The 14,255-nt window shown below is 48.1% G+C and overlaps 1 protein-coding gene across 3 annotated transcripts in view; it reads left to right on the forward strand.

Annotated features, from left to right (window-relative positions):
• The window catches only part of RAP1GAP2 (RAP1 GTPase activating protein 2), a gene marked incomplete at its 5' end in the record, with an annotated part of 170,890 nt that overhangs the window by 107,731 nt on the left and 48,904 nt on the right, over window positions 1–14,255 (forward strand). For 2 of the 3 annotated variants that reach the window (XM_081161880.1, XM_081161879.1), the window contains 5 exons: window positions 6,757–6,792; window positions 11,367–11,411; window positions 12,208–12,240; window positions 12,579–12,791; window positions 13,975–14,078. In XM_081161880.1, the coding sequence (XP_081018006.1) occupies window positions 6,757–6,792; window positions 11,367–11,411; window positions 12,208–12,240; window positions 12,579–12,791; window positions 13,975–14,078 (431 nt within the window). The remainder of the gene's footprint in view (window positions 1–6,756; window positions 6,793–11,366; window positions 11,412–12,207; window positions 12,241–12,578; window positions 12,792–13,974; window positions 14,079–14,255) is intronic. The other variant, XM_081161881.1, reaches the window with a different exon arrangement.

Consider the following 14,255-nt stretch of genomic DNA (forward strand, 5'->3'; position numbering starts at 1 on the left):
TATGATCTCACTTATATGTAGACTCTAATGAACAAAATAAACTGACAAAGTAGAACCATAGGCATTAATACATGGAACAGCCTGACAGCTGTCGGAGAGGAAGAGTGTGGGGGGACTGGATGAAAGAAGGCGAAGGGATTAGCCAAGGGACACGTGGGTAACCCATAGACACAGACAACAGTGGGGTGAAAGCCTGAGGGAGAGGGGGTGGGCGCTGGGTGGAGGTGGGCAAAGGAGGGGAAAGTGGGGACATCTGTAATAGTGTCAACAATAAAAATAAAGTTTAAAAAAGTACCCTGAAACAAACAACTAATCTGATTATCATTTAAATGCTAATGTTGCTGTTATTCATATTGATAACTTATATCTATATATATAAGTCAATAAAATAAGTGAAGGAAAAAAAAAGTCCATGAATTATTTGATACTTTCCTCAAGAGATGGAAACGAATTCCCCTCCCCCTGAATGTGGGCTGGTTGTGGGCCATCTAATGAATTGGATAAAGTGGAAATGATGGCGTATGACTTCAGAGATTGGTTATAAAAGGTACTGGAGCTTCCTCCATGCTTTTTCTCTCGGATGCTCACTCTATGGGGAGTCAGCCACTCTGTTTTGAGGACACTCAAGCAGCCTGTGGGGAAGGCCATGTGATGAGGGACTGAGGCCTCCCGCCAGCAGCCAAGTGGTGTGGGATTGAGTCCTCCCACCAACAGCCATGTGCATGAGCAGATCCCCCAGCCCCAGTCAAGCCTTCAGATGATGCAGCCCAGCTGACATCATCCTTATTGCAACCACCTGAGAAACTCTGAGCTGGGCCTACACAACTAAGTTTGAAGTCCTGACCCATAGAAATTGTTTTGAGTCACTAAGTTTTGGAGTCATTTGTTACACAGCAATAGAGAACTGATACACCTGACTTCCCAGCCAGAAGTACTTTATGCCTCTGGACCACTGGTCATCTGTAAAATAACCTTGGGCACTTTGTCTCAAAATTAAGATCAAGTACCTGGAAATTGGGCCCTTGTCTAGTACTTGCAGCTTCCAGTCCATGCTTTGCAGGGGCTTATGGGGTTAGGTTAATTGATTAACCAATACAAGGGCATTGTCTAAGAACACACCTAAAATATTTTTCAGTTACTAGTTTGCATGGATAACAAAGTTGAGCTGGATTTGGAGGTGATTCAGGAAAGCCTCTTAGTCTGTAATACACCGATCCAAAGTTAGAACTGGACATGAATTGGCCTGAATCCAGGGACTTTCTTCGGGCATCGCAGGATGTCCTTGTGTCCCTGAACACACCCTGTCATGAAGGTAGGGGAAGGGCCTATAGCAGGAGTTGGGGGAAGCAAAAAAAAAGGAAATGCCAGAGCCTCTGTTTATGTGTGGAAGTCTTAAAATGTGTTGATTAATTGCAAAAACAATTTATAATTGTTGTAGAAAAATTAAAAGATATTGAAAAGCAGAAAGGAAAAATTTATCCTTAACCTGCAACTCATTTTGGCATGTATCTTTCATGATATATTTCTCTGGATGGGTGATGTATATTTACATGCAGATGTATCTATCTACATGTATATCTATAACTATACCTATATATATTTACATATCTATATATCTGTATCCAAGTAGGTTTTTTACATTTAATTGAAAAAAATGGGATCATGCTCTAAACTCTGTTTATTTTCACTGAGCCACACATTGTAAATATTTGTGCTAGCAGAATTTGCACAGATCTCCTCTCATAGTACTTTATTGTATGAGCATACTCCCAAGCGATATTTACTCTTCCCCTCACTAGTGGATACTTTGGCTGTTTGTACTCTTTTGCTTATGAACAATGTTGTGAAAGATATCCTTGTATATATATCCTTGTGTAGTTGCTCAAATATTGCTTTAGAGTACATTCCTTAGAATAGGTTTATTGGATCAAAATATGTGAACATTTTTAAGACTTTGGGCACACAGTACCAAATTGCCCTTCAGAAAGGTTGTAACAGGTGCACATACACTTATTGTCCCTGTGTCCTTAACTCCATATCCTTGCCAACACTGAGTTTTCTTTTTAATCTTGGCCAATCTGATAAATGAAAGATGTCATGTTATCTTAATTTCTTTAATAACCAGGAAGGTTGGGCATGTTCTTTGTGTTTATTGGTCATTTTATCTTTCTCCTTGGGCAAATTGTTCATATCTTTTGCACATTTGTCTGTTTCCCTTACAAAACCAGTATTCCATTCTTTTTTATGGCTAAATACTGTTCCATTGTATGGACATGTCATAATTGTTTAATCATGAGTTGATGGACGTTTGGGTTGTTTCCACTTTTTGGATATTATGAATATTGCTGCTATGACCATTGGTGTACAAGTTTTTGTGTAGACATCTGTTTTTCTTTCTCTTGGGGTATATGCCTAGGAGTGGAATTGCTAGGTCAAATGGTAAATCTTTGTTTAACTTTGTGAGGAACTGCCAAGCTGTTTTCCACAGTGACTGTACCATTTTATATTTCCACCAGTAGTATATCAGGGTTCCAATTTTTCTATATGCTTGCCAACACTTGTTATTGTCTTTTGGGTTATAACCATTCCAGTGGGTGTAAAGTAGTCTCTCATTGTGGTTTTGATTTACATTTCCCAGTGATCGATGGTGTTGAGCATCTTTGCATGTATTTGTTGTCTATTTGTATATTTTCTTTGGAGAAATGTCTATTCAAATCCTTTGCTCATTTTTAAATTGAGGTATCTTTTTATTATTGAGTTGTAAGAATTCTTTATATATCCTAGGTACAATTCTCTCGTCAGATATATGATTTGAAAATATTTTCTCCTATTCTGTGGGTTGTCTTTTTGAAGTACAAACATTTTTAATTTTGGTGAAGTCTAATTTATTGTTTTTTTTTTTTTTTTTTTTTTGTAGTTGTTGTTATGCTTTGGGTGTCATATTTAAGAACCCATTGCCAAATCCAAGGTCACAAAGATTTACTCATGTTTTCTTCTAAGAGTTTTTAGCTTTAGCTCTTACATTTTCACTTAATTTTTGTATACGGTGTATGTGGCTATCGAATTTTCCCAGCACAGTTTATTGAAAAGACCCCATTGAATAGTCTTGACACCCTTGTTGGAAATCAGTTGCCGTTTATATATGGATTTATTTCTGGACTCTAACTTCTATTCCATTGACCTATATGTCTACTCTTGTGTCAGGATCACACTCTCCGGATTACTTTTGCTTTGTAGTAGGTTTTGAAATTGGGAAGTGGGAGTCCTCCATGTTTCTCCTTATTTCTCAGGAGTGGTTGGCTTTTTTGGGCAGTGAGTTTCCATATCAATTTTAGGGTCAGCTTTTCAACTTCTAAAGAGGATCTAGCTGGGATTGTGATAGAGATTGTTATGACTTTGTAGATCATTTGGAGAGTACAGCTGTCTTAATCACACTGACTCTTCTAATTGTGATCATGGCATTTATTTCCATTTATTTAGAACCTCTTTAATTTCTTTCATCAACGTTCTGTATTTTTCAGAGTATAAGATTTGCACTTCTTTTGTTAAACTTATGCCTACGTGCTTTATTCTCTTTGATGCTATTGTAATTGCAATTGGTTTCTTAGTTTTACTTTCAAATTGTTCATTGACAGTGTATAGGAATACAGTTGATTATTGTATCATGCAACCTTGCTGAACTCATTTATTATATTAGTCCTAAAACTTTTTTAGTGAGTTCCTTAGGACTTTCTATATAAAAGATAACGTCATCTGTAAACAGAGGCAGTTTCACCTCTTCTTTTCCAATCTGGATGCTTTTCATATAGTTTTCTTGCCTAGTTGCTCTGGTTGGAACATCCAGTACAATGTTAAATAAAAGTGGGGAGAATGAATATCCTTGTCTCGTTCCTTATCTTATGGACAAAGTATCCAGTTCTTCATTATTAAGTATGATATTAGCTGTGGGGTTTTTTGTAGGTGTAGTTTATCATGTTGAGGAGCTTCCCTTTTATTCCTAGTTTGTTGAGTGTTCCCTTTTTTTTTTTATTAATCCTCAATGGAGGATATTTTTTTCCCATTGATTTTTAGAGAGAGTGGAAGGGAGGGAGGAGGGGGAGAGAGAGAGAAAAACATTGATATGAGAGAGACACATTGATCGGTTGCCTCCCTCACGCACCTCGACCAGAACCGGGGATTAAAACCTGCAACCCAGGTATGTGCCCTTGACTGGGAATTGAACCCGTGACTCCTTGGTGTAGGGTGGGGGTTGACACTAACCACTGAGCAACACCGGTCAGGGCTTGAGTGTTCTTTTTTAATCAAGGAAGGGTTTTGGATTTTGTCAAAGGCTTTCTCTATGTCTATTGAGAGGATAATATGGTTTTAATTTTTTAATCTATGCATGTGATATATTACATTCATTGATTTTTGGATGTTAAACCAACCTTGCATTACTGGGATAAATCCCAGTTGGTCATGATGTATAATTCTTTTTATATGTTGCTGGATTCTGTTTTTTAGTATTTTGTTGAAAATTTTTGCATCTACATTGATAAACTATATTGGTCTGTAAGTTTCTTGTGATGGTTTTGGCTTTGGTGTCAGGGTAATACTAGCCTCATAGAATAAGTTGGGAGGTGGTTCACTCTTCTATTTTTGGAAGAAAATATATATAGTTTGTGAGGAATTAGTATTAACTCTTCTTTAAATGGTAGAATTCACAACTGAAACCATCAGGACCTGGGCTTTTTTGTGTGAATAGTTTTTTGATTACTAAATCAATCTCTTTATTTATTGTACATCTTTTTAAATTTTCTATTTCTTCTTGAGTCAATTTTGGTAGTTTGTGTATTGCTAGGAATTGTCCAATTCATCCAGGTTATCTAATTTATTGACACATGGTATTTGTATTTTATGCTATGAATGTAACTTACTTTAACCAGTTTCCTATAGATTGACATTTAAATTGTTTCTATTTTTTACTGTTACAGACAATACTACAAAGAACATTTTATTGTATCTATCTTTGGGTACATGTATAACTGTGTTTATAGTATAGATTCCTAGAATTGGAATTGCTGGGTAAGAAGTCTGTGTATTTAAAATGTTGATTGTCTCTTCCCCCTTGTCCTCTTGCCACTCATCTTTCCAAGCTTATTGATTTGTGTAAGTTCTTTATGCCTAGTAATCTTGGTCTCTTGGAGACTGGAGTTGGTAAGAACGGACAGAGCAAGTAGGAAGTATAGGTTTGGGAGCTGGGTGTTTGGTGGCTGCTTCTGGTCAAGGGTGCTTGATGTGGGTGCCCCAAGCTTGTCCTCAATCCTGTACATTCACATGTGGGGTTTCTGGACTCTGCAACCTGAACTGCTGGTGGGTCAGAGACTCTTGGCCTTTGACAGGTCAGCTTCAGCCTGGGAGAGGTCCTTGGGAGCCTGCAGCAGGGCTGGGTCTCCCAGGTGACTCCACAAGGGTCCCTTCCATGGAGGTTCTCTTCTGAGGACTCTGAGGGCAGCGGAGGCTCCAGGTAATTCTGGCCATTGCTGCCTGCAGAGGAAGGGAGAGCATTGGGATGCTCTACCCCTGCTTGAAGAAGTGACAAGGACATACTTGGTCCCCCTCATCACTGCTCTCTATTCCTCCCTGCTTTGTCTGGGGACTGGCTGTTCTGAGCACTCATCAACTCATGGCTCCCCAGGGCCAGATGTGGGCAGTGGTGTTCGGACAAGAAAGTGTGGCTGTGTTCACCGAACGGGAAGTGGGGAAGCCTGAGGGGCCCGTGTGTGTTTGGTTAGGGTAGAGTTTCAGCCCCTCACTCCTCATTCCACTTCCTTTTCCTGCTTTTTGTCTTACCTGGAGTTTGCAAAGGTGACACCAAAGCGGGTTAAAGATTTCGCCTTACGTAGTTTGAGATTATCTTTTTAATTTTTATTTACGTATTTATTTTTAACCCTCCCTCGAAGATATGTTTATTGATCTTTAGAGAGAGAGGAAGGGAGAGAGAGAGAAACATCAATCAGCTGCCTCCTGTACACGCCCCAACCGGGGATCGAACCTGCAACCTGGGTATGTGCCCCCGACCAGGAATTGAACCTGCACCCTTTTAGGTGTATGGGGGTGATGCTCCAACCGAGCCACCGGCTGGGGCTAGTTTGAGATTTTTTAAATAACCCGTGGAGGCTGCCGGTCAGTGACCTCCAGGCTCTGCTTCACCAGCTCCAGGCGCCACACGGAGGGGGGCAGACACAGCAGAGCCAGGGCTCGGGCCCTGCAGCTCCCTGGCCGGAGCGGCTCAGCTTCTGCTGCTTTCCTGCGTTAGAACCCGAAGTGAGATTTTGTATAAGGAGATGGGAGGGCTGTGTTGGCAGAGCTGTTGGAAAACTACTTGTGGTGGACATTTTGGCCCTACTGTTGGGTTGAAAACATCCCAAACACGAATCCTGCCGGAGGCCGACTCCTGGGGCTGACAGGCGAACTGGGGAACTCGGATTTTCCCAGAGGCCCCACGGGCTCCTCTCTTGACCGAGATGGAGTGGCTGCTCTCCAGGGCCACTTGCCAGCCCAGGCGTGGCTGATGTTTTCTTTTGTCGTATGGGGTGTTCTGGCCCTCCAGCTCTGCGAAGGCAAAATCAGATTATCTTCTCTCTTCATCCGAATACATTTTGTCTCTGGGGAAGCCCCGGGCTAAGTAAGGTTTCAGACAGTCGGTGAGGCGGTTTTCTCAGCACACCTCTTGGCTGACGCCCCATCTTTCTGGTCCCTCTTTGTGTCTTGCAGTCGGCGGAGTTCTTCGAGATGCTGGAGAAAATGCAGGTGAGCATCCCCCAAGGGGGGGACCCAAACCCTGGGTGGTTGGGTGCTGCAGTGACCTCGGGGGACACAGCACCACCAAGCAGAACCCATGGGCAGAACGTGGGTACCTTGGAGGGAGAGGAAGAGAAAACTCACAGCCCCAGTGGCCTGGACAACCTGAGGCCATATCCATGTTGAGTGGCACTGAGGATTCTGGGATGGCTCCTGCCTGAAGATCAGGGAGAAGATAAAAAAGCAGGACCCCCCCGCAGAGCGGATGGGAGGCCATCAATACCACGGATGTGGGGAGGGTTTGAGAGCTGTTTCTGGAATGGGGTTGGAAAGAAAGCCTGAAAATAAAAGCCCCTTCTTAGGGGACTCATCTTGTGTCTGGGAGGCGGAGCAGCGGTGAGAGACAGACCTGAGTTCAAATTCTGCATCTAACACTGGCTTGCCAAATTCCTTCCCCTTTCTAAGCCTTTCGCTCCTGTTTTTTGTCTACTCACAGCACTGTTTTCCCCCCACTCTGACACCAAATGTGTGGTTGTTTTCCCCCCCACCAGACAATTCTGTGACACCAGCTGGGTGTCCTACCACTCAACTCAATTCTGACACTGTCTCCTGGAGTCAGTGTCGGATCCCACAGGGTAAGGGCTCTGCCCCACAGGCTGCCGCCACTTCAGGTGCCAGTCGCAAGTCCAGGTGCTTCTGATCCACTGGCTATGAATAGGAGGTTCCCAGGATCCCCCTTCTCTGGTTTAATTAATTTGCTAGAGTGGCTCACAGGACTCAGGAAAACAGTTTACTTACCAGATGATCGGTTTATCATAAATGGATATAACTCAGGAACAGCCAGCTGAAGGGATGCATAGGGCAAGATGTGGGGAGGGCTCAGAGCTTCTCTGCCCTCTGAATGCCCCACTCTCCCCAAGTTTCCACGGGTTCTCTAAACCCCGAAGCTCTCCAAACTCCATCCTTTTGGGTTTCTATGGAAGCTTCATGACTTCGGTGTGATTAAATCACAGGCCATTGGTGAATGTCTCAACCTCCAGCTTCTCTGTCCTCCCTGGAGGCTGGGGCTGGGGGGTGGGTGGGACTGAAAGTTCCCAACCCTTTAATTGTGGTTGGTTCCCCTGTCAACCATCTCTCACCCGTAGGAAAGTTCCAAAAGTCACCTCATTAACACAAACTTATGAATAACACTCCTTTCACCAATATGGCTCCAGATATGGCTTTGGAGCCGTTGCAGGAACCAGAACAAAAGGCCAAATCCTAGAACAGAAATGCTCCCAGATGCTCTCATTGCTCTTATCACTTAGGAAATTCCAAGGGTTTTAGGAGTTCTGTGTCAGGAATGGGACAAAGACCAAAACATTTATTTCTTATAATAAATCACAATATCACAGCCTCTATAAATAAATAAGAATAAAAATACCCACTTGCATTGTTGCTGGAATGAAATGAGATAATACGTATAATACTTGGTAGGCACTGCATAGAATCAGCGTTTAGTGTGGATTTGGGGGCCTTTGTAATTACTCATCACCACGGGGCAGGGCTCACAGGTCAGACCTGCTGCCCTAGGGAATATGGGGAGAGGTCCAGAAGGTTAAACTGACACAGGTGGAAGGAGTGGGACGAGCATACTGACAATAGCACACATATTTTAAGTACTTGTCTGTGGTCAGAGATTGACAGGTGTTATTTCATTTCTTCTTGACAAGGCCCCCAGGAAGTAGGTATATTATTATCATCATCATCACCCCCATTTCAGAGGTGAGGAAACTGAGGCACAGAGATATTAAATAAAACACTCAAGGGTTCTTGGCTAGTAAGCAGCTTCAGAGCCGGAAGGCTTAGTCATTACATCATGCTTTCTACCCTGAGTACACGCTCCAGGTGCAAGGAAGGAAGATTCTATAGGAATGGCCTGAAATAGGAGGAAAGGCACGCAGGTGCCCACTGCCATCCTGAGATGCAGGTGGAGCTCCCGAGAGGGCTGCTGCTGAGAGCGAACGAGGGCCTCCCCTGAAAGCCAGGTCTCCCTAAGGATGGGGCAGGGGGAGGGGAAGGGGAAGGGGAAGGACTGTTTGAGGGAAAAAGATTGTTAGTGGTTATGTCATTATCATGAGCAAGTTATTAAGATCCTCCTCTGTGTCCAGCACAGTGTGGACTACAGACTGACTTTATATGTATTTATATGCATTTAGGGACTTATAACCAGGTTGTGGATGCAGGGATGCCATGGGCCTTGAAGGCGAGTGGCCGGAGACAGTGCATAACCAAGTGCTCCGTTACCTGGAGTAAAGCTGGTCTCACCCCAAGCCCGTGGAATCGTTGCGCCCTGGGAAGCTGGCAGGGGTTTGCAGTTCACCCTGCCTTCTCCCTGGTTTCTCCCACTGCCCCCCCCCCCCCCCGAGCACCCTCTTTCTCTGTTTGAGCACATAATTCAGCCCTGCTTAACCAACCAGCCTTATGTTTTGTTTGGAGGCTGCTGGGCTTGACTTCTTAACTCGATTGGGAGCCTCTCCAGGATTTGTCGATTCCGTGTCAGTGCTGACTGCTGCGGGCTAAATCAGACTTCCCAGTGGGCAGGTCCCTGCCCTGTGCCCACTGGGCCCCAGCCTCTGAGGGGCCCACGGTTTCCAACTCCTCTGTGTGTAGGACACTCATATGGGGAAGTGGCAGAGACAGCGCTGGTGGTATGGCCCCGTCTGTCCTGAGTGTGGGCGCCATCTGTCCTCACACTGCATTGTGGAGACTGAGGCTCATCAGTCGTGTTCCCAGGGCGCTCTGTGAGTTGCGAGTTGCGAGGAGCAGGAACTGGGATCCAGAACTCCTGACCCCAGCCCTAGAGTCTAGGAATTTGAAGAGGGGCACAGTCCCTGTGTAGCGACAGGGGCTAAGTGCCCAGTTTTGGGTCTCTTCCATCCTGGGTTCAAGTTCTAACCCGACACTGTAGCCCAGTGACCTTGGTCAAGTTATTCTACCTCCCTGAGCCCCAATTTCTTCATGGCAGGGGAAGGAGAGATAATAATACCTACTGCAAAGGATGACACAGGGTCCAGTGAGAGGGCCCAGTGCCTGGCGGCAGGGGCTCGTCATGGGGGAAGGGAGGGGACAGGAGGAGGTTTGTTCTCCTGCCCAGGGGCTGTTCCCAGGCTGGGATGACTAATGCAGGACAAACAAAACAAACTTCTGACATCACACCCTTCCCTTCCCCATCCGCCCAGTTTCCTCCCTGGATGGGGTCTGCAGGGCCACCCAGGCGGTTTTCTCCAGGTGTGGGGAGAGGAGCACCTGCCTAGTGGGAGGGGCCCTCCCACGCCCACCTGACCAGTGCCCCAGGGTGACTCAGCCCAGAGCGGCCAGAAAAGCCTGTCTAAACCCACCCCGCGAGCAGGAACTCTGAGCCCCAAGGGCTCTGGGATTTGGACACGCACTTGGTGGACAGGTGACCTGGCTTCAAATCCAGGCCTTGCCACATGTGAACTGCGTTACATTAGGCCAGCAACTTCCTCCCTGGGCCTTGGTTTCCTTTTTGGTAAAAAGTGCTGAGAGCTTCAAAGGAGATGCCAGAGGGAGTGCGCTGTGGAAGGTTCAAGGCCCCTGCCTTATATCATGATGAGGCAGCAGGTGCTTCTGGACTCTTCTCTCCAGAGGGGACTTGTTTCTCCTGGTTGTCCCACCATCTCATACCCTTGTTGGAGTTACTCACATAACTGTGGGAACACCATGTGCTCTCCTCCCGTGAAACACCGTGAAGTCAGTACCTGACTGTAGGGCCATGGACAAGGCTCTGCTCCCGGCGGTGAGTCTTCCAGATTCCCGCAGGGGAGCCTTTTAATCCAGGCCCAGTCACAGTGTCTGCCCCTTGCAGTGACATATCTGTGAGGGGGAGGGCGGGTGTTAGAATCCTCATTTCATAGATGAAACTCTGAAGGCTCAATGTTGTCAAGGGTCACTAATAGGACAGTGGCAGAACAGCGACCAGGCCCAGGCCACCTGCCTGCCACCAGTGGGTCCTCCCATCGGGGAGGGGGTGGAGCTGGTGTGACATGAGGTCCAGAGTGCTGGCTCTGATCCCCACAGATGTGAGTTCCCATTCTGTCCCTCACCTCTTCCTCTGAGGGGCTAGGGGAAACCTTTCAGCACCATGATGATGATACTGCTACCTGGTGACAGTAAAGTCATAGCCTTTACTGTATGCCAGTCACTCTTCTAAGGGCTCAACATGTTATCCACGTTTAACCTCCACCACTATAGTAGGTGCCCTTATGGTTCCCATTGTACAGATGGGAACACTGAGCCACAGAGAGGTTTTGTGACTTGCCCAAGGTCATAGGTGGTAAGTGACAGTGTTGGGATTGGAACCCTGGTGACCTGGCTGAGTCCGTGCTCTTAATCCCCTCCCCTGCTGCCTTGCCTAGGCTGCCATGAGATCTGTGACAAGGTGTTTGATGTGTAAGGGCCCAGCTTGCTCTGTTATTATCACTAACCTCCAGCTAAGGTGGGGCTCCCAAGGGGCTCCTCTGTGTGTCGTCTAGTTTGTGACCCTTGCTTTTCCATGGATCCGCTTTTCCTTGTTTCTGCAGGGGATCAAGCTTGAAGAGCAGAAGCCGGGACCCCAGAAGAACAAGGTGGGCTGGGTGGGTGAGGTGGCAGCTAGGTGGGCCCGGTGAGGGGCCAGGTGAGAGGAAGGCAGGGGAAGTGGCCAGCACCCTGGGGTCTGATGTCTCACACCATCTAACTCTGATTATCACCAAGAGCCACTTAAGTGGCTGCACCTTGTTGACTAAGACACGGTGGGCAGCAAGGTGGGCCCTGGCCTGATGCCTTTAGGGTGGCTTCAGAGCAGGCTGGGTGGAGGCCTTGAGGGAGCCCCAGGGCTTGCAGCTGGGCCTGGCTCCTCCACACCTGTTCCTGTGAGCGAACCCCAGTGTTCCCGGGTGTCAGGCTCTGCTCCAGGCTCCAGCAGGCATCAGCTCTCAGCTTCAGGTTCTATTTCCAAGGCCCATGGGTGCAGAATATCACTTAGAGGTCAGCCTCCTTGCCTTGGGTGGGGGGGAGCGGAGCTGGGTGGGACCAGGACCATGTCCCTGTGGGAGCCTCTAGGGAGAGGAGCTAGTGTCAGGATGGGTGTGAGGTTCAGCGCCTTTGTGTACTGTGTCTTCCTTTCTCTGTGCACTGCCTCTTCCGCTGGCCCTTTCGCACTCAGGTTCTGTCAATTTTGGGAGAACTCAAGAGAAGCCAAAGCCCAGAGCTGCCTCTAGGCTGTTCACCCGTCTGGTGTTTTCCCCCGATGCGCCCGAAGCCCCGGTGCAGCCTGCGAGGCCCCCCACACCCCCTTCCCACCCCTGGGAGAGGGAAGGGAACAATGATCCAGCCTCATGGGCATGCTGGGACTAACGGTGGCATTGTTCGCTTGTCTTGCAGGACGACTATATCCCGTACCCCAGCATCGATGAGGTAGGGGCCTTCTGGATCCTGTCTGTCTCTGGGGCAAGTCTGGGGGAGCTGATGGTGATGATGGTAATGGTCTCTCTCCCACCACATAGTGGGGAGAACTTTGGGAATGAGGGCCTGAAGTCTCTTCCCTTTTGTGACTTGAGCTTTGTTTTAAAAAAATTGGGAGTGCCGAAGTTGGAGATACTGTGGGGCTTGGAGGAGGGGTTCATGTTACTGCCTCATATATGGAGGCCCCTCCGTGGAGCTGTTCAGAGGGAAGGGGCCCACCGCTGGCGCCTCTCCGCTCCCCCTGCAGACCCAGGTCGGGCTGCAGGGCAAGACTCTCCCTTTGCCCCCAGGTTGTGGAGAAGGGAGGCCCATACCCCCTGGTCGTGCTGCCCCAGTTTGGAGGCTACTGGATCGAGGACCCGGAGAGCGTGGGCACGCCGACCTCCCTGGGGAGCAGCACCTGCGAGGAGGAAGACGAGGACAGCTTCAGCCCCAGCACCTTTGGCTACAAGCTCGAGTGCAAGAGTGAAGCCAGGGCCTACCGCAGGCACTTCCTAGGGAAGGTGAGGCCGAGGGGCCCGGGGGGGCGGGGGGGGTCTGCGTGCGGGACCTCTTCAGTGCCCCCCGTTCTCTCTGTGTCTGTTCCTTGCTGGTCCTGCCCCCTTCCTTGCTGCCTGCTTGTGCCTTCCTTGGAGAGGTGTGACTGTCTCTGCTCTTTGGCAGGGCGACAGGGCTTTGCAGAAGTCCAAGCAGGCTCAGTGTGATGGGTCCTTGCGGGGACCACCGCCAGCAAACATTCTAGTGTTTGGGGGGGTGAAGGAGGGTGGAACAAGAAATATGTTCTCACACCTTGGAAGTCTCCATTTCCGTGTCAAATAGTACAAATCTCTCATGTCCTCATTCAGGCAGGTCCCTGGATGGTTTGCTGTGAGCCTCTGATTGCTTAACAGTGACAGTTACGTTTCTTTAAATATATTCTGCCCTTCAGCCTTGCCAGGTTCCAGAAGTCCCGAGGGCAGATTCCGGAAGTCTCTAACCCAAGTCAGCTGGGCTGAGTCTCACAGGGAGCAGATGGATCCACACACACAGACACACACACACACAGACACACACACACACACACACACACACACCCTGCCTTGTTAAAATGCAGATTCCAGGGCCCGGCCCTAACACAGCAGGTCTGGGGTGGGCTCCCTGAGCCAGGGTGAGGCCCACTGTCCCGAGATCTCCCCGGTCCACTTGGGTGGAGGCTCCACGGTTCCTCGTAGCTTTATTTTCACCAATCGTCAGAATGGGCAGGGGCTGCTCCCTGGGAGCCAGGACGTGGACTCGTGTCTTGTGGTGAAGACATGTGTGGGTTTGAATCCTGGATCTGTTGCCTGTTAGTTGTGTGACCCTGGATAGTTACTGAACCTCCTGAACATGTTTTCTCCATCTGTGAGGTGGGGATGGCGCTGTTAGCTTCCCCGTGAAGTTGTGGTCTGAGTTAAAGGAGATACTGGGTAGTAAGCCCAGCGCTGGGCACAGACAGCCTGAGGACTTGGTAGCTGGAGCCTGTCACTGCCATCACCCTCTTTCCCCTCTCACCCCCCTCCTCTTCCCCCACATCAGCAGCAGCCACAGCTGTCGCATCTTTCTCTTGTCTTGCTGTGGGGCTTCTCAGTCCTGGTGAAGGAGGTGATTTGGGGGGCCGTGCCTGAAAGGCCCCCCTCCTCCCCGCTAACACCTGGTTTCTGTTTCTAGGATCATCTAAACTTCTACTGTACCGGGAGCAGTCTGGGGAACCTGCTCCTGTCTATCAAGTGCGAGGAGGTGGAGGGCATTGAGTACCTTCGGATTATTCTCAGGTGGGGCTCCTGCACTGTTGGAGGCCACACCCCTAGTGGCGGGGACCCAGAAATACCAGTCTGACCAGTCCCGTCTGGGTGTGCAGAGGGGAACAGACTGGGCTATGTTGAGTTGCCAGGCAGGGAGACCAGGTGTTTATGCCAGCTGACTGACTGTGGGAGTCAGAGTGGCATCCT

Source organism: Miniopterus schreibersii (genome assembly GCF_964146895.1).
Source record: "Miniopterus schreibersii genome assembly, chromosome: 16".
Taxonomy (NCBI): Eukaryota; Metazoa; Chordata; class Mammalia; order Chiroptera; family Miniopteridae; genus Miniopterus; species Miniopterus schreibersii.